Source organism: Letharia lupina, assembly GCF_014066315.1.
Source record: "Letharia lupina isolate WasteWater1 chromosome Unknown contig_3, whole genome shotgun sequence".
NCBI lineage: Eukaryota > Fungi > Ascomycota > Lecanoromycetes > Lecanorales > Parmeliaceae > Letharia > Letharia lupina.
Window position 1 is genome coordinate 367,909 of NW_023502972.1, and position 19,303 is coordinate 387,211.

Below are 19,303 nucleotides of genomic sequence, written 5' to 3' on the forward strand. Positions count from 1 at the left end.
AAATTAAGATTATAATTATAATTAATATTTATTAATATTTATATATAGTATTAAATTCAAAAAACGAAACGTCTTTATTTTAAGATTATTAAATATATAATAAGAGTATTATTAATTAACGAATTAAGTTATAATAAATATAGCTTTATAATAAAGTAGTTAATCGCTAGATTAGATTCTTTAATAGAATAAATATTAATAACTCTTTTAATAAAAATAATAAGACTTCTAAAATCGCGCTATTAATTATCTATATATCTATTATTTATAAAGAGATATTTAAATAGCGAGATATCTAAAATAATTATAAGATTTATAAATAGAAAGGCGATTATATCGTAGTCGATTAGCTATAAAATCTATATATTAATCTAAAAGAGTTTAAAATTAAAGAGAAAAATAAATAATCTAATTAATATATATATATATATATATTAAAGTAATTATTTTATAATCTTAATAAATATTTAATATTAGCTATAATAGAGTTTTATAATTAGAAGATTATTAATATAAATTATAATTTTTATACTCTAAACGCGTTAAATATTAATAAGAATAAAAACTCTTAATATAATATAATCTATAATACTCTACGCGAGTAGATTTATTAATATATACTTAGAATCGAAAACTTTAACTCTACTCTTACTATTTTATTAAAATTTTAAAATACTTATTATTAAATTATATATTAGAATATAATAAATATTTAAATATAAGAGATTATAGAGTAAAAAGAGAAGAAGATAGCTAAATCGATAAGATATTTTAATATTAAACTCTTATCTTATAATATTAATATAGTAAATAAGAATATATCTAATAATAAGATTAAAGGTTATTAATTAATATATTTATCTTCTTATATTAATAATAAAAATATAATAAAGAAATAAGATTAATAAGTATATATATTATTTAATATAAGTATTTATTAAATTATATATATTTAGCTAAGATAATTAGACTAGTATATAATATAATAAACTTTAAACTTTATATTTTTAAATAAATTAAATTTATTTAAAGTCTTCTAAATATATAATAAGACTTTATTTTTTTATATTTATAACTTAATTACTTAGCGATTTAATACTTAATAATAACGTCTTATAAGATTTATCGAATATATAGCCCTTACTTATATACTCGATAACTACTTTCGAAACTATATTACATTATCTTAAGCCTCGCTATTATTATTTAAAATCTCGATATAATTTTATAAATTTAGTATTTCACTAAGAAAGCTATTTAATATTAATTTAAGTTTTAATATATACGATTTAAGAGTAATTTAACAATATCTAATTAATTAGAAGTCTTTATTTTAACTTATCTTCTTTATCTAAAAATATAATATTTAATAATTATTTTATAGTAAAATACTTATTTAATTAATATTTAATTACTTCTTTATATATTTTCTTTAAAATTAAAGTCTCGAGATATTACTACGATATTTTATTAATAAGATATCTATTAAATATACTAGAAAGCGTATTATTATTACTATCGCTGCTAAAAATAAATACTCTCGAAGTTATTAAAAGCCTTAAAATTTTATTAAATTTTCTATAGATATATATTTATAGCGATCTTAATATTACTAATAAGAAGAAAAACTTATATCGATCTATATCGCTAAGAAAGTTGATATTTTAGAGAGACGAGTAGTATTACGAGCGTAGTCTTAATATATTATTAATAATATTAAATTTTTTAATAGCGAAAGCACCCGCTATTAGCTCGTAGATTATTATTATTAATTATATTATCTTTATATTAATTAAATATTATATTAAAGTAATTTAACTAATCTTTAGAGTATATTTTAAATTATTTATAAATCTTTTTTTAATATAATATAATAAAGAAATTAAAAAGTTATAATAATCTTAGCGTTAAGACGCTAAGTAATATTAATCTATAACTCTAACTCTAATTCTAGATATTAAATACTATATATTATTTTAGATACTATATTTTTTAATAAGTAATTCTTAAAACTATATAAATTTATAGATAATATCTAATAATTCTATTTTAGAAAAAAAAATAAAGGAATTTAAGTAAATATAGCTCTTATAATAATTATTTCTAATTAATATATTTATTTTATAATCTTTCAAGATCGAGATATTATTAATTTCTTTTTATATCTATAATATTTTATTATAATAATAAAATATCTAGATATAAAGTATATATATAATAAAATATATATTAAAGTTTAATTATAAATTTTCTTTTATAGAAAAAGAGTAATAATTAAATATAAATATCGAATTTTAATTAATTATTAATTTATTTAGATATTATTGCTTCGAAGCTTAAGTAATACTTAATATCTTTAAAAATACTTATTTAATTATAATTTCTTTTTATTATAATTAATTTTTATAATTTAAACGATATTAGAATTATCTTAAAGAGCTTTATTATAATATAAAAAAAATTATTATTAAGTAGATAAGCTAAGACTTTAAATATATTTAATCTTTATAAAGATAAGAACTAGTTCTTAATAATCAATTTATTTCTCTAATAATTAAAATAAGTCTATAATATTATATAATAAATATATTATAATTATAAAAGAAAGAATAGTTATAAATAATTATTTAATATTTAGAAGTTTAATTTATAATAAAAGAGAAGAAAGTTAATAATTAGCTAAAAGAAGATATAATAAAAAAAGACGACTTAATAAAATATAAATAGATAAAAGAATAATCTTAATAATAGCTATATTCGAATATTAGTCGGATTATATTTTATAATAAATATTTAAGTATAATAGATATATTTTTAATAGTAATAGAGCTAATAGAGAAAAGGATTTTTATCTATAGCTATTATATTAATAGCTATATTAATTTAATAATTATATTATTAAGACGTCTAGCGAAAAGAAATCCGAGCTATTTAAAGTCTTTATTATTCTTTTAAATTTATTTAATATCGTCGTAAGATTTATAGCCTCCTTTAAGATTATTTAGCGCTTATAAAATAAATTAAAGATTATTTTATTTTTAATTAAGATCTAGCTTTATTTATTTTTATTTACTTTATTATATTTATATTAATCTTTATATTAATTAGCGTATTAACTTCTAAATATATCTTTTAAACTCTATTTTAATTATTAAATTCGTTTATTAAGAAGATATAGACTTTTTATTATAATACTTAAATCTTATATTTATAAAGTATTTATAAATCCATTACTCGAGATAAATTTATTTAGAAAGCTTTTAAAGACTTAAAGCTCTTTTTATAACTTCGAGATCTTCTTTTTTATTTATCTTTTATTAGATATTTTATATAGCTAATATAAATAAAGCGCCTTAATAATAGTATAAGATTTTTAATATTAATATTAATTATCTATCTTTAAGTATCGCTTATAATAAATATAATTATCTATTAAAATAAGTAGATAGATTCTCGAGTAACTTAATATCTATTACTTATACCCTCTCTTAATTAATTATTAATATATTTTAAATTTCGAATACTTAATTTACTTTATAAAAAAGAGTTTTATTAACTTAGTCTAATATTAACTTAATAAATAAATCTTCTATCTTATAATTTTAGAAAACTATATCTATAATAACTATTTAAAGAATTACTTTTATTAAATATAAGCTAAATCTATATAGTAAGGGCGAGGCCGAAGCCTTTATTAACGAGTACTTTTATTAACGATCTATTTTTAAAACTTAAGAAATAGATAAATCTATTTCTTATATCGATATTAATACTCTTATTATACGCCCTTATTTTCTAATAATAATAGTATTATCTCGATTTAATACTAGATTTTATCTTATTAATTTAAAGCTTAATAATATATATAAACTTATATATTATTTTATAATAGATATATATATATATATTAATAAATAAGCTTCTCTTATATTTAATATAAAAGAGTATTTAAAAGCGAGATTCTTTTAGATCGATAAGTTAATTATCTTCTCTAATTAATATATACTAATATTTATAATAGAGGTAATTAATATCGCAGTAAAATAATAAGTACTTTAAAAGAATTACGAGCTATAAGACTTTATCGACGAACTTCTTATAAGCGAAAAGAGATAATTAAGACTTACTAATAAAATTTAATATATTAATAAATAAATTATCTAGAGTTTGATAATTCTTTTTACGAGTAGACTTAAAGTTAAAACTCTCTCTATATTTATTTTTATATTTAACGATATAATTAATATCTAGAATAATCTAATTATTAAAAACTTCGAAAGAAGTAATATAATATAAACTTTCTTAATTCTAAATATCGTTTATATACTATTATTTAAGAAAGAATTAGAAGATAATATAAAATTTAAAAAGTTAAAGTTTATATCTTCTCGTAAAAGCTAATTAAAAGTTAAGAAAGAGAAAAAATTTATTAAAATTAAGACGAAATCTAAATAAAAAGAATAGAAGACTAAAGAAGAAAATAAGATTAATTCTAACTCTAAAATAAAGTCTCGATATTAATTATTTCGTATATCGCTAAATCTATAACTTAAGTTAGATAAACTTAATAAGTATAAAATTATTATAATCTCGAATGACGATAAAAATAACTTTAAATATATTTTGGAGGAGATTTTTTATAGCGATAGCTTTATTAAAGAAGAAGAAGATTTTATTAAATAAGAAGAAGAAGAAGAAGAGTAAGCGGGATTAAAAGATATTCTTAATAAGAGTATAGATAAGAGTAAGAATAAGAATATATAGAATGTATTATAAGACGATAATTTCGATTTTATAAGTAACTTATTCTATTTCTTAAGGATTCTTATATTAAATCTAATAAATTTAAAGTCTTACTATAAACGATAGTTTTTCTTCTCTTAAGATTGTTATTATTTAAATTAATTAATAAGAAGTATATAAGAAAAAAGAGAGCGTTTTAAAAGAGTAGAGAAATAAATAATAGAAGATTAGCACGAAGAATAGTCGTAAGCGAACGGCCTCTATTATTTATAAATAATTATCTAAAAAGTAGATTAAGCTATTATCTAGAAAGACTTATAAATATAGCTCTACGCTATCGATTTAATTCTAAATTAATTTATTAATATAAACTAATTATATAATTAATATATCGATATATAAAGATAATATTATAATTTTCGAAGTATATATATATAGCCCTTAATAATTTAATTTTCTATCTCGCTTAATTTCCTTTTAAAGAGATCTTCTACTTCGCTTTTACTTATAATTAGAAGCTCTATAATAAGTTAATAATTTCGATATTACTAATATATTATTAAGTGTATATTAGAAGAGACTTATTAAAGTATACTACTTTTATAATAAATAAGACCTCTATTTTCTTAGTAAATTAATAGATAACTCTGAAAAACCTCGAATAACGTATTTTTAAACGAATTAAATTTATCCGAAGTTCAGAAATTACGCTTATACCTCACTTTTTAATATTTAAAAATCGATTACTTAGACTCTTATTATTTAATAACTACTTTATATAGAATCTATCGAGTACGCTCCCCTTATAATTCTATTTATAAAGATCTTTTAAGATAATATCGCGTTATCTATCGATCTCGCTATCGCTATTAATAATCTTAATTAATATCGACTATTTAATATTTTATAAAGAAAATTATTAATAATTATTTATTATTAATTTAAAGTTTAGTAGTTACGATTTAAGAGCGATTTAAGAGATCTCGATTAATTAAATCATATTATTTTAATACTTTCTATCTTATAAAAATTATGAAATATTAAAATTAGAATAATTATTTCTATTATTTTAGAGTAAAATATCTCTTTAATTATTACTTTCTTATTTAATAATAATTCTATTTTAAATTAAAGCCTCTTAACGCTTTAATAATATACTCGAAAAGAGTATTATAGCGAATCTAGAAAGTATAATATTACTATTATTATCGCTAATATAAAAACTTCTTCTTCTCTATATAATAAAAATATATATTATTAAATTACTTTATAATTATATAATTAATCTTATAGCGAACTTTAAAGCGCTCGAAAGAGTAATATTTAAAGTATTTATTATCTTTATAGCGCTTTAATTAATTAAGAGATAAGTATACTAGATAACTATAAAGAAATTATATTATTTATATATTTAATTACTTATAGTACTTACTTACTTATAATACTTACTTACTTATAGTACTTACTTATAATACTTATAATACTTATAATACTTACTTATAGTATTTACTTACTTATAATACTTACTTATAATACTTACTTATAATACTTACTTATAGTACTTACTTATAATACTTACGTTATTATAATAATATCTTAATATCTATAACTCGATATCGAGTTATTACTCTTAGAGGCCTATAGTTTAAATTCAGCTATAGTTAAAAAACTCTTATAAAAAAAATGTAGGCTTTATTCTAAAGAACTATATTAATTATATAATATATCTTAATTAATAAAATTATTTTTCTACGACTATTCTAATATATATATATTATAAAATATAAATATATATGCGATTTAATAGTCGATTTTTTTATAAGTAATATTCTTAATTATTAGACTATATAGACTAATTATTATTTCGAAGACTACTTTACTATATAAACTACGAATAGAAATTTAATCTCTTAATATATCTATTTATATCGACGTATATTCTATAATCTATATATATATATAACTTTATTTATAAGTTATATTTATTATAATAAGTAGATTAATTATTATAGAGTAAGTATAAGTATTAAATAGAGTATTTATATACTAGTAGTTAAACGAGCTTCTTTATTTCTAATTAATCTAATATCTCTAATTTAAGATTACTTAATTTTAAACTTAAGCGATAGATAATAATATATATAAATACCGAGGTCTATAAGTATAAAGCTTTTATAATTATTATAAAGTTATTATTATTAATTAAAAAGTAGACTATAGTTAAAATAAATAATTTTAAAATCTTTAATTAAATATTACTTCGCTAATATTAAATTAATTCATATAATTTCGAATTCTAAACTATATTATAGAATACGCGTTATAATTTACTCTCTTTAGAATCTAAATTAATTGCCTTAGTGTAAAGTAATATTATAAGATAAGCGAATATTAGAAAATGGAAAATGGAAAAATGAAAAATAGATTTTCGGTGGTTGACCCTCTGGTCGAAATAGGTTGCCGTAACTAGCTGAAAGCCAACGGAGTGGGGTGAGGAAATATATGAAAGAAATCGTCAAATCACAGGGGCAGCGGCGAGGTCTTTATGTACGAAAGAACCCCCAATTGAAAGACTCAACCTCGGCCACAAGTAGAGGCCGAAAATCAACTCGATTCTTGGACTAACTCGGCAAGGATATACAGACTTAACGTGATAATGATACAGTCTAAAAGAGATCATTTTACTGGGATAATTCGGTTATAATATAGCCCGGGCACCGATAAGTCGGTTATAAAGAAAGGTTAAAAGAGGCTGATTAGATTATAGACACAGCGGAAAGAGATTTAGTGGATATAGCCTCAGATAGTGCTGAAGCGATGTGGCGACAGCATGGGATGTATACGCGATTTTCGATTCCGATGAACAAGATGTTGTATCCATGGGCGACGGCGAGGTCCATGGGAATGAACATGCGATTGATGGCTGTTTGCCCATGAGATGGACGATACGCCCCTATGGGTAAGTATAATCCCCATGGATAACCATGGGGTTCAGGTATCGATAAATGAAATGCCTTCGCTCCTTCGCTCCTTGTCCCAATCAACACTGGAACTGCCGAAGAACAGCCGGCTCCGACGCTCAAAAGAAAGCTCCGAAGCCCCACCCCCTCAGATAAAGAAAATCGCTTCTGTCTTCATTACAACTCGATTCCTCATCTAGCTCTGCTCCATTGATCACGGATCATCCAACCAATCGATCGAATATCAATTAACGCCAAAGATTCTCACAACATGGGTGTCGAAGAAGTCCTCGAGCGCAAGACTGGCGTAATTGTCGGTGACGACGTCTACAATCTCTGTATGGTCGCTGTGCATTCCCAACAGCCTCGAGACTAGCAAAAAGCTAACACACCACAGTCAAGTATGCCCAGAAGCACGAATTTGCCATCCCAGCTATCAATGTCACCTCGTCCTCAACAGTCGTAGCAGCTCTCGAAGCCGCCCGTGATGAGAAGTCTCCCATCATTCTACAAATGTCTCAAGGTGGCGCGGCCTACTTCTGTGGGAAGGGTGTAGACAACAAGGCCCAGAAGGCTTCGATCATGGGCGCTGTTGCCGGTGCACACTACATTAGGAGCGTTGCTCCGGCTTACGACATCCCTGTCATCCTCCACACAGATCATTGTGCCAAGAAGTTGTTGCCATGGTTAGATGGCATGCTCGAGGTGTGCTTCCACTCGAAGTCGAGGTCTGAAAGGGAACTGACATTGGTGTCCGCAGCATGATGAAAAGCATTTCAAAGCGCATGGCGAACCTCTCTTCAGCTCTCATATGATTGATCTTTCGGAAGAGCCGGTAGACTGGAACATTGAAACAACTGCCAAGTACTTGAAAAGGGCAGCACCCATGAAGCAATTTCTCGAGATGGAGATCGGAATTACTGGTGGTGAAGAAGATGGCGTGAACAATGAAGATGTGGACAACAACTCCCTCTACACTCAACCCGAGGACATCCACAACATATACAAGACACTATCTGCTATCAGTCCCTACTTTTCCATTGCCGCAGGTTTCGGAAATGTTCATGGTGTCTACAAGCCTGGAAATGTGCGCCTGCACCCTGAGTTGTTGAAGAAGCACCAAACCTACGTTAAAGAGAAGGAAACAACCAAGGATGATAAGCCTGTATTCCTAGTGTTCCACGGTGGATCTGGAAGCTCGAAGGAAGAGTACAAGGAGGCCATTAGCTATGGCGTTGTGAAAGTGGTATGTCATGCGATCAAAAACAAGGAGAGAAAGCGCCGGGCTGACGCACTGCAGAACCTCGACACGGATCTCCAGTACGCATACCTGACAGGTATCCGTGACTACGTTCTCAAGCACAAGGATTATCTCCTGCACCAAATCGGAAACCCCGAAGGAGCTGTACGTGCCCTTTCTTGCTTGCCGAGACCCACGCTGACACCACCACACAGGACAAGCCAAACAAAAAGTACTACGATCCCAGAATCTGGGTCCGTGAGGGCGAGAAAACGATGACGAAGAGAGTGGAGGAGGGTTTGAAGGACTTCAACACTGCCGGCCAGGTCTAGGTACATGCCTTCTCCTTGAGGGGAGGATCTCAGGCTGTGTAAATACGCTCCCGTGCAGCTCCAAGATACTCTAAGAAAGCACTTGATTACCAGACGCGTTACTTTTCTTCATGTCATCATCGCGCATTTTCATCTCGTCCCTCGTTGAATCGCGAAATGCAGCTTCTCCGTTGCCGTGGACTGCACATCTCATGGGACTACCCATGTCTCAGATTCCTTTCCAGCCGCTTGTGCGAAGCCAAAGCTGGCCACGGATGAACTCTCATGTGACAGACAGGGTATGGCAGAGCTGGGTGGCTATGGGTGAGAGATCGTGCAGAGAGTCGAAGAGATCGGTAGCCGATGTGCCTATCAGCCGAGGTCACTGCGGAGAAGTGCGTGGCTGACTCGTCGTCTAGATTCGTGGACTCCATCTGGGAAGTCGTCCCTTACTGCTCAGAAGTCTCGTTAGGGTTACGGAAAGAGGGCGAATGAGCGAGAAGTGGGTTTCCTCTTTGACGTTGCTGGTAGTAGCAATGTAGTGCTGCAAGACCTCGGCGGAAGAAGCCGTGAGAGTGCTGACTGAAGGGCCGAAAGAACCGCCATGCTTGACCGAGCGGACACTTGAAATCGATAGCGCCGACACGCACTGTTCACAGACGACCCCGCGGGTGGTAGGCGCGCTCGGGCACTCGGATACCAAGATCCCCGTCATCGTCGCTGCCGAAGTCCAGCTCCAGACTCGCTTGACTGACAGAGGCGGTTTCGTCTAGATCGAGACCGATGTTCTCTTCTGCAACAGCTATGTGATGGAGAATAGTACGTCAGCTTGACGGTATCGTGACTGAAAGCGGCATGCGAGCGGGAGAGGGAGGGAGGGTTTACCATTGGGTCTGTTAAGAGAGGAACGATGTGAGAGCAGTGGCCACATCATGAGTTGATAGAGGGCTTTGAGCAGGTATGAGAAGCCCACGGCTGCGAGGACTCGGGTTGTGGTGAAGAGGTACTGATTGGTATCCGCATTGGAGGGCTGACATAGCGTATTGGTTGCCATGGAGGATATGTGGTGGGGTAGGATTGGTGAGGTAGTCGGAATGCTTCGACGAGATGGCAGGGGTCTGAGGCAAGTGGGGACAAGCAAGGGTTTGAGATGGAAGGATTGATGAGGCAAGTGGAGCACTTTGACAGGTATCTGTGGCAAGCGGGAGCAGAATGAGTGTAGGTTGGAAGGCATGGGAGTCTGGGTGTAAGAGCCAGCGGAACGAATCTTATATACATATAGCCATGAGGGATTGTCTTGAATCTGCTCGCTGATTGAGGATTCAGGGAACATCACTAGCCGCTGCTAAAGCAGCGAGGAGACATGCGTACTTCAAAACACATCATGCCTGCCGAGAGTGGCGGCTGAAAACGTGGGGCTATGATTCAACTTTTCTGCCCGAAGAGGAATTAAAAGAACTTGATGCACTATCCGTCATCATCCTGTCCGTCTTGTCTGTTGAGAAGGAAGTTCAAAGAACGACAGTCGACCAAGAATGTCGGACGCGCGCGTTCGAAGGTGTGCGGTAGTGGTCACACAAACCTTAACTTATCTGCCAGAAAAGGAAGTGAAAGGACTCGACCAGGATCTGAACGTTGCGAGGCATTTACCGTCGAGTAGTTTTTCTGCCAAAAGAGGCACTCAAGGGACTTGACCTCGATGTGAAGGCTGTCAGGCGTGGGGACCTGTCGCCAATCAGTTGTCTTCCAAGAGAAGCAACCAAAGGATCAGACCGCGGTTTGAACATTTTGAGGGTCTGATTGTTATGCACTTTGTCTGCCAAAAGAGGCATTCAAGAGACAGGACCTCAACTCGAAGGCTGTGGGCGTAGGATTTGTGGTCAACCCGCATTCTGTTTTCCGAAAGAAGCACTTAAAGGACCTGACTGCGATTTGAAAAGTTGTGCCCCCCAGCCAGTAATGCAAAGCCCAGTCTTTGCGCGGATCCGGAGGGGTGTGCAATTCGGCCAATCAAGCGCTGCGGATGTACAGTTGAGTACGTTTGACTTCCCAACGTGGCAATAAAGGGACGATCGGGTAGCCGCAGGACCAAGGGGGTGTCAGCATGCAGGGCCTACCGGGACGTCGGGCGGAGCTGACGTGAGATGTCTGAGCCACCCAAATGCCGCACGAAACAATTAGCTACTATTCCCCTAAAGGAAGTCAACGGACTTCGGCTCGCCAGACTGCTTGTTTCCTTACCACTTCATCCCAAGATTTACAACTACACATCATCTGCAACCTTATATAAATTCTCAAATCTATTACGCGAGAACTCTTTTGCTGATTTGAAGAGCCTAGCACGTTCGCATCTCGCGACGAGAGACATCCTTTGACAAACAACGAGTTGAAGTTCTTCAAAGTCTAGCAGTCCGGACAAGGCTGCCATGTCTCAGCAGTTGCTACTCGATATTTCGAGTGCCACAGCGAGATCCAAAGGTCAGGCTCGACGTCGAAACCAGCCTACTGAGTCTGAAGAGGCCCGTAAAGCCCAGCGTAACCTCGCACGTCGTGAGCGGGCGAGATGCAAGAAGACTGCGAGAACAGAGCAGCTTCTTCTGTGAGCCGACGCGAACTTACCGATCTGTACTATCACGCCCGCTAATTTCGCAAGATCCTCAGCGCAACCCTCCCTCTACGCAGATCGACCTCAGTACGGCGGCCCGGTATCGATCAACGACAAAGTGCCCCACAACTTGCCGGAAATACATTTGCAACCGCACCGCCCGGCATTCACAGTTTTGCCAGCTCACGCAAACGAGTTCAACCTGCGAGCTCTAGCACAGTCTAGCCGATACATTGCTGCTCAGTCGAAGGCCCAAGAAGCAAAAGACGTTGTGCGAGACAATTTACAACAAGTTGGGGGCGTCAGCGTTATACAGGCACGTGATGGATCGCAAACTCGGATCACTCCCGAGGAGCAGGACCGGGACGTCGCCGAAATCCTCGTTGAAGTCGCTAGGGAGCAGCATCCGGCATCAACCGTGATGGACACTGAGACTAACTCGGTCAACACTGGCGGTGAGCCGGAGGCGGATGCTAGTATTGAATACTCACGAAAGTGTCCAGTCACAACTTGCGAATTTCACCGTAAAGGTTTTCCGCGGAAAGCGGAAAGGGACAAGCACACAATGACACATTTTGATGGCCCTTTCAAGTGTGGCAGCGAACTATGCGGCAGGTCTTATATTTTCGAGATTTTTGACAACGTCGAGGACCTCAGACATCATGTACGCGGCTCAACTCACCTTTCCTCTTTTCGTGAGCTCGAACGCTTCAAGTGCTATGTGTGTACTCGCGTCTTCGACCGGTCGGGCTATCAGGAACACCTGGATGACTGCATGGTTCATATGGTAGAACTCGAGGCTGCAGGAATGGCTCGACCGTGTCCAGTGTCCGACTGCGATCATCATCTCATGGACTTTCCTTCGAAATACCTCAGAGGTCAGCATTTGATTCGGCACTATTCAGAAACGCTGGTATACCGTTGGAGAGAGCTGAGGTACCCTTGCTGTGACGACCTACAGAGATATTGCTCCTCAGTAGATGAATTCAGAAGCCATGTGGCAAGGGTGCACGAGCCCTTTCTTGGGCGGAGATCATGCCCTATTTGCTGGCATGGTTGTGCCGACAATACAGAGTTCTTTGAGCATTTAGACCGCTGTATCATTCACCAAGTGGAGCTAGAAGCATTTGAAGCCGACTTTTTATGAGATCCCTGTCATTGAAAAAATGCTGTGTGGACAGCTTGTCGGCGCGAAAGTCTTCAGAGATAAGGCTGTGTCTGGAAGTACAGCAGGCTTCAGGATCCTAGGTGGGCTATCGATGAGAGGTGTTGGGTAAAGCCAACGGCATATCTATCTTGGAGATAAGATACCACGAACTTGTAAGCCGCCAGAGAAGAGCCTTCTGAACTCCTTGACCAACATCAGACGGCTTATGGATTTCCGCTTTGGAAGTGGCTTTCATGTACGGCGCGTTTCGCATGTACATTTGCGAATTGAGGAACGCCTTATTCGACAACAGACAAACCAGAGATACTCATGCCAAGTCTGAAGACAGGATAAATACAGCAAATTCATCCTAAATTGCCAGACATTCCTACGCTCTTGCTTTTCCTTCTGAACGACCTACTGTAAGGTTTCTTCGACCATCTAGTACTTGCCTTGTTGCTTTTGCAGTTGCTACTCATCGTCTTCTTCTTCCTATCCTCCTCTTTCGCGTCGATCTTACAGCACCTATGAAGCATCTTGCATGAGGTGGGAAAGATCTAAATGCTTAACAAGCTGATTCCTAATTTCCCCAAAAACTCGCCACTGTCTCGCCTTTCCTTACCAACGTCTCCTTTGGCTATCACCCAGCTGTCTCGGCACCCACCTTGCCGAATGCTGTCTTCCGGCCCCACTGTCGATTCATATCTCGTGATCTGCTCCCTCAATGTCTCGCTACGAAAGATCCTCCAAACATCTTGCTGGACATGTCTAGCGCTTTCTTACTCTTTCCATACACGCCATCATTGTCGTGCTATATTTCTTTATCTCCTTTGTTCTCTCAAACCTATATCACCTAGCCATCCCGTCCCGCACAGCTGTCCATCTTTCACCCTCTACAACAACATCCCAAACCCCGAATGTCAAATCAAGCCAACATGAGCCACCCAACTTTCTACCATCATCATCATCATTGCACCCCAGTGCACCAAACCGTCTTCGTCCTCACCTTTAACGCCTCCCACTGGAACGAGGCCCATATCCCGCCGCTGACCGAAACCGCAGGCACCACCCTCTGCGGCAGCCCCGATTCGCCATTCGGTGTCCTGGGCGTCTACCACTCGAAGAGCTTGGCGGAGCGCGTCGGCGAGGATTGGGCGGGTCGACAACTCGACAACTTCCTGGACGACTGCAATCCTGCCCTCGAGACCGAAGAGGAGAGACAAGAGGCGCGGAGTCACTGGTGCGCAGGTGTGGATCCACGTGATGATGGGGTTTGGCAGTACAGCATCTGTGGTGAGCAGTGTGATGAGTTGGTGGTGGAGGTGAGTGAGCGGAGGGTGGTGGGGCGTGTTGAGGGATGTGAGGATGGAGAGGAGGATGAGGACGACGATGACGATGACGATGAAGAGGGAGGGGAAGAGGAAGAGGAAGGACAGGAAAGTGAGGAAGAGAAAGAAGGAGGAGATGGAGGAGGATGACTGCAATGAGTGCGACGAGCGGACGCCAGGGCGGCCGCGGACAATTCGGGAAATGATATTGAGAAGGGGAAATAGGAAGGTGGCAAGCACTGACGACCTGAGATGAGCTCAGCATATCTTTTCGGCCTTTAGACAGTGCGGCATGGTTCTTAGACAGATTTGCTCAAGGCGATATAGTACAGGTAGCAATCTTTCACCACCAGTGAGTTTTCTAGATGCGTACAGTGATGGGGAGGCAGCTTTGAAGAAGTTGCTGCTTCGCACCTTTGTGTCCGGTCTCCGCCCCTTCACGGCGTGGACTCTACGGGCATCCCCCAGACTGCGAGAGCAGATGTCACCGTAGATCTTGACAATTTGAACGCTGGGTACCGGATGCTGAGACCCCAGTGTAGGCGATTCTTGAAGTTTGTCACTTGAACAGCTCGCGCCATGGCATACTGCTGGCAGAGAATTCCTATCGACTAACAAGATGAACAACTGGAAATGAATGAATTCGTGGGGATAAGCTTAGGAATGTACACGTTCTTCTGAAGGAAAGACGGTATTGTGACGACGATACCTTCTAACCGTGTTTTGATAGGGAAGGTTCAAAGGCGAGGTCAATGGGACCACGTTGACATCATCAATGACAAGCGACCGACCTATCTATTTCCATAGACTTGCAAAACGAGATCTACAGCTGGCGTAGGCCTCGAGGATCGGCAGAGACCCGCGCCTGCACGGTCGAGGTGACCTTGGCATGGGGGCTAGAGCCGGACCTCGTTGTCAGCTCCTCCACGTTGCGTGGAGCGTGTTCCACCCTACGGCTTGAACCTTGTACATCATGTACGTGCTTCGTCTCGCGCGCATCCGGCCGTGCATAATGTACCAGGTTCGAAGGGGAGCTTGAGTCGGTTTCGATCTAACGTCTGACTTGTGGCTAATGTGGCGGAGCAGGGCAAGTTTTCTGCTGCAGTGAGTGGACAAAATCCCCCGAAGAGATGTCGGATGCCTGACGCTAGATGAAATTGTGCTAGAGTACCCTCTGTGAATTGGTCAGAGCTCACTCTCCGTCATACTTTGAATGTATCCTTTCTTCATGCGCACGAGCCGAGGGAGCACTTTCTTCTTCCCGTACTATTGTGAGAGAAGAAGAGCAAGTGAAGACGATCTCCCTGCTAAAAAAGTCTACACGACTCATAGCAATAAGGACACACAAAGTATCCTCCTCTTTGGAAATCCCTTGGGGCACGAGGCATCATCAATCTCTCGCTATTCGATGCTGAAGAGGGCCAGGTGGATTGTGAAGCCATCTCATCATCATCAGTAGCCACGTTGAATTCGGCAAGGTCTGTAGTGACTGCTCCAGGACAAGGAATGGATTCGGCCGTCGAGAGATCGATACTGTGTGAGTCTCTTGTCCGCAACATCTGATCCTGTGTCCTCGGATCCACCGGGACGGCTGAAGAGACATTTAACTGCGTATCCGGAAACGTATGGTCAACAGTGTCTTGGTCTTTCATCACTACGTCCTCGACTATTTGTGACGTTTTCTCCGCTTGTTGCTTCTTGTACTCAAGGTATTGGCGACTTTTGATGGAGACATTTCCGACCCGAAGTGCTGGCCATTGTTCCGCTTGTGGAAACTTGTCTCTATGATGCTGCAAGTCGATGCTTTCCCATTGGGCAACACTTATTCAGGAAGACATAAGATCTCTGTTGTATGATAGCAGCTTATCACGAATGATGACAGACAAGGCGTAAAGGTTATCCACGTCGCTCTCAAGGCCATACAAAAGCTTTTGCAGTTGTGTCTCCCTTGGCATCGCCGATCGGATATCGAGCGATCTAGAACCTTCGTTTTCGGAAGAATCGCTGTCCGGAGGAAGCTCATGAAAGGGAATGCATGTCCCGTTCATTATCGAGGCGGCTGAGATGAGTTAGTGCATTGTCAGGATGGGTATTGACATATTGTTAGAGATTCCACTCACAGTCGCCAAGGGTCTCGCACAGACCGCTCTGAATTTCCATCACAAGGTCTTTTGTAGAGGTAGTGTCCTCCACAAGACGGTAGTCTAAAGACTTGCGCCCGACTTGATTTGCTCCGACGTCGCGCCCATACTTTGTATCGCCCGTAGGGATCTTCCACTTTCGAGACAGGTATCTGGTCACAGTGAACCTGGCGCGCTGTCGGGTACAATGTACAAAGTGTTTCGAACGAGGATATGCAGCTAGCATAATATTGGCGAACTGTATGCGCCATGATGCTAAGGATGTCGAGTGGGTGCACCGTTAGGAATAGGAAGACTGCTGCTGCTCCAGAGATGTTGATAATTCTTTGGGGATTTAGCAGGAGTCAAAGAAGAATTCAGTCTTGATGTGATCGTTTGCTAACGAACGTCCCTAACACTGGACGCAACGCTTAAAAGCTCACAATTGATAAGGACAGTCATTCTTCAGTCGGTGAAGTGTAGAGTACTTGTGCTAAGCCGCTGGCCGGGTAGATAAGACCTTCCGATCGTTCTGCGTCTGAAAGAGGAGAGCGCTAGGAAATGTTGGTAGGCACTGTTAATCTAATCGGAGGCTTTCTTTGTTCCTGTCGATGAGCACACGCACCGTGCCGCGCTGTGATCAGTACATGAAAGCAATGTCAAGATGCCCCGTGTGACTTATAGGCACTGCGCCTACGACACGGATCTCAATGAAACAAGTCAATGCGCTAGAAGGACCACAATTGCGACAGCCTTCCAGAGATTGGGCATGGAGCGGCAGCAGCTGGCCTTACATGGTACTTGAAGATCTCTGGGATGTTCCTCTCCCTGGTTCTGTCTCGACTACACGATAAACTTCCCTTCATCTGTCTACATTTCATACCTTTCAATCCACCCTATTCCGATACCCCTCTCCTTGTCCTCCAACTCCAAATCCTTTTGGAAACTCTGTCTCCGTCTCCATCTCCAGTTTTTCTTGGATCGTCCTCTCCGTCATCGCCGCGTGCTGCTTTCGATATTTATACCACAAAATCAATCCGGGTAATACTAAGGCCAGAACAACGACTGAGACCACAAGGCCAATGGCAGCCTTGTCTCTTGTGCTTAGACCGTTCGAGGCCGGCTTCGAGAGTGGAGATTCTGTGGCTACCAAGGCTGCTGTATTGGATGAAGACAGCAAGGACGTTGGGGACGCTGCTCCCGAGATCGTCGAAACTGCAACATTGACGAATGCAGTGGTATCTGTGTTTGCCATGTGTACGGCTAATGACCCGTTCTCGCCACAGACACCCCAATCAGGCACCTTGAGAAATTGGACGAACGAGGTTGCTGCGGCAGATTGGTATTGGGCAGGGTTGGCATTGGTAGATAGTTGGGCGACCGAGTAGGGCGTTTGTAATGGGGTTGAGGCACCTGAAACTGTGACGCAGAGTCCATTTTGAGCGAAGGCGGACGTCATGGAATAGGCTGTAAACAGCAAGTACTCTTCATGAGAAGAAGACACGTCCGTAAATCCTGGCGCTAGAAAACAATGGTTGCAAGATGCTGGCACAATTAGATTTCGTCATGTACTGCCGGCCTGACCTGGGATCAAAACGTACAAGTCGGCGCCGGAGTTGTAGACTGCCCCATACACAGTTCTGCTATAGAGCAAGCTCCCAGTAATAATAGAAATAAAGACATCGTGAAGGATAATGGAGCTTTTGCAATGGTGAGAATGGTGAAGATTGTTTCAGTTGACTTCAGAACCAGCGATGGAGAGGAAATTAAAAGGTTCTGGGTGAAGAAAAAGGCTTTAATATATGGCATGGCTGCTGTAGGCTGACTGCGCCAGCGGGCCTAGGTACTCTTTGCTAGGCTAGGAAAATCCTTTGTTGATCATCGAAGATAGGGGCTGCACCGGGCATCCAGCAGTAGTCCTCAAGGATATCAGCCGGGTTGAGCGAGCTCGAAGAGACCTGGGGTTTCGGGCGCGAGATTCATCCGCTCACTAACGGCACCAACGGCTAAAGATTCAGTCATTTTTATGCAGGTGACACAATCTTGCCCAGGATGCTTGAATCCTTCGGTTTGAACGCGTCAGTGTCGCAACTGTCACCCTATGAAATTGGAGGGCTGTACATATAATCCAACAGCCACCGAACATTCAACGTTCCGTGGGTAGGAACAACCCTCGTGATATGTCGTCTCAGCCCGTTCACATGGGCATTGCGGGATTATTCATCCCGTTCATCCGAGCCTTGCTTTAGCATCATATTTGTGACTGGCACTTTGGGAATCAACCTGCTGAGGGGCTCTGCGATAATCAGCCTGGTGAGAGGCTCAGGGTAGACCGCTTCTTCCTGGACTGTTCGGGAACGAAGACGATGTATGGCATAAATGGATGTAAGAGACTGGTGAAAGATCGAGCAAATGACTCCGAACATCCACAGTACAACAAAGCTGCGCTAAACGCGAAATTCCCATTACTTGGACATGTCCTCTGTTTGGACACAATGAAATGTCAGATTCTCGTGCACTGAAGCTGCCAGCGGGCAAAGATCTACAATGTGCCGAAGCATCGACGTCACGCTCTTCGAAGGCAGCGCGATTTCTGCATCTTTTTCGTAAGCGACCAATCCATCTCGGGTCCAATTTTTCCCCCACCTTGCAATTTTCACGTGACTGGACTCGAAGAAAACACTGCCTACTCCAGCCCTTCATTTCCCTCAGCTGTGTTTGGAGTTCAATTCCTTCATGACTCAGCAACTTGAAGGTGCTGTGATCCTTTAGAACAATGCTACGTTCCCGGCTGTCGGTCGTTTGGTCGCATCTGCGAAGGAGCGCAGCTTGAACGTGAGTTCCACTGT

The 19,303-nt window shown here is 38.1% G+C and overlaps 4 protein-coding genes across 4 annotated transcripts; 3 read left to right on the plus strand and 1 right to left on the minus strand.

Moving 5' to 3' along the window:
* Nucleotides 1-7,974: 7,974 nt before the first annotated feature.
* On the plus strand, nt 7,975-9,275 carry HO133_007017 (uncharacterized protein; the record flags this gene model as incomplete). The annotated part of the gene is made up of 5 exons (XM_037297912.1): nt 7,975-8,041; nt 8,101-8,408; nt 8,464-8,949; nt 9,004-9,108; nt 9,159-9,275. 5 exons carry the CDS (start codon nt 7,975-7,977, stop codon nt 9,273-9,275), a joined length of 1,083 nt encoding a protein of 360 aa, XP_037156547.1.
* Nucleotides 9,276-9,907: 632 nt separating this feature from the next.
* On the minus strand, nt 9,908-10,308 carry HO133_007018 (uncharacterized protein; the record flags this gene model as incomplete). The annotated part of the gene is made up of 2 exons (XM_037297913.1): nt 9,908-10,056; nt 10,140-10,308. The coding sequence occupies 2 exons, from the start codon at nt 10,306-10,308 to the stop codon at nt 9,908-9,910; spliced, it is 318 nt and encodes a 105-aa protein (XP_037156548.1).
* Nucleotides 10,309-11,680: 1,372 nt separating this feature from the next.
* HO133_007019 (uncharacterized protein) lies at nt 11,681-14,484 on the plus strand (the record flags this gene model as incomplete). Its single annotated transcript, XM_037297914.1, has 3 exons — nt 11,681-11,853; nt 11,908-12,737; nt 14,069-14,484. The coding sequence occupies 3 exons, from the start codon at nt 11,681-11,683 to the stop codon at nt 14,482-14,484; spliced, it is 1,419 nt and encodes a 472-aa protein (XP_037156549.1).
* A 3,052-nt stretch (nt 14,485-17,536) lies between these two features.
* HO133_007020 (uncharacterized protein) lies at nt 17,537-17,842 on the plus strand (the record flags this gene model as incomplete). Its single annotated transcript, XM_037297915.1, has 2 exons — nt 17,537-17,692; nt 17,741-17,842. 2 exons carry the CDS (start codon nt 17,537-17,539, stop codon nt 17,840-17,842), a joined length of 258 nt encoding a protein of 85 aa, XP_037156550.1.
* Between the last annotated feature and the right edge of the window lie 1,461 nt (nt 17,843-19,303).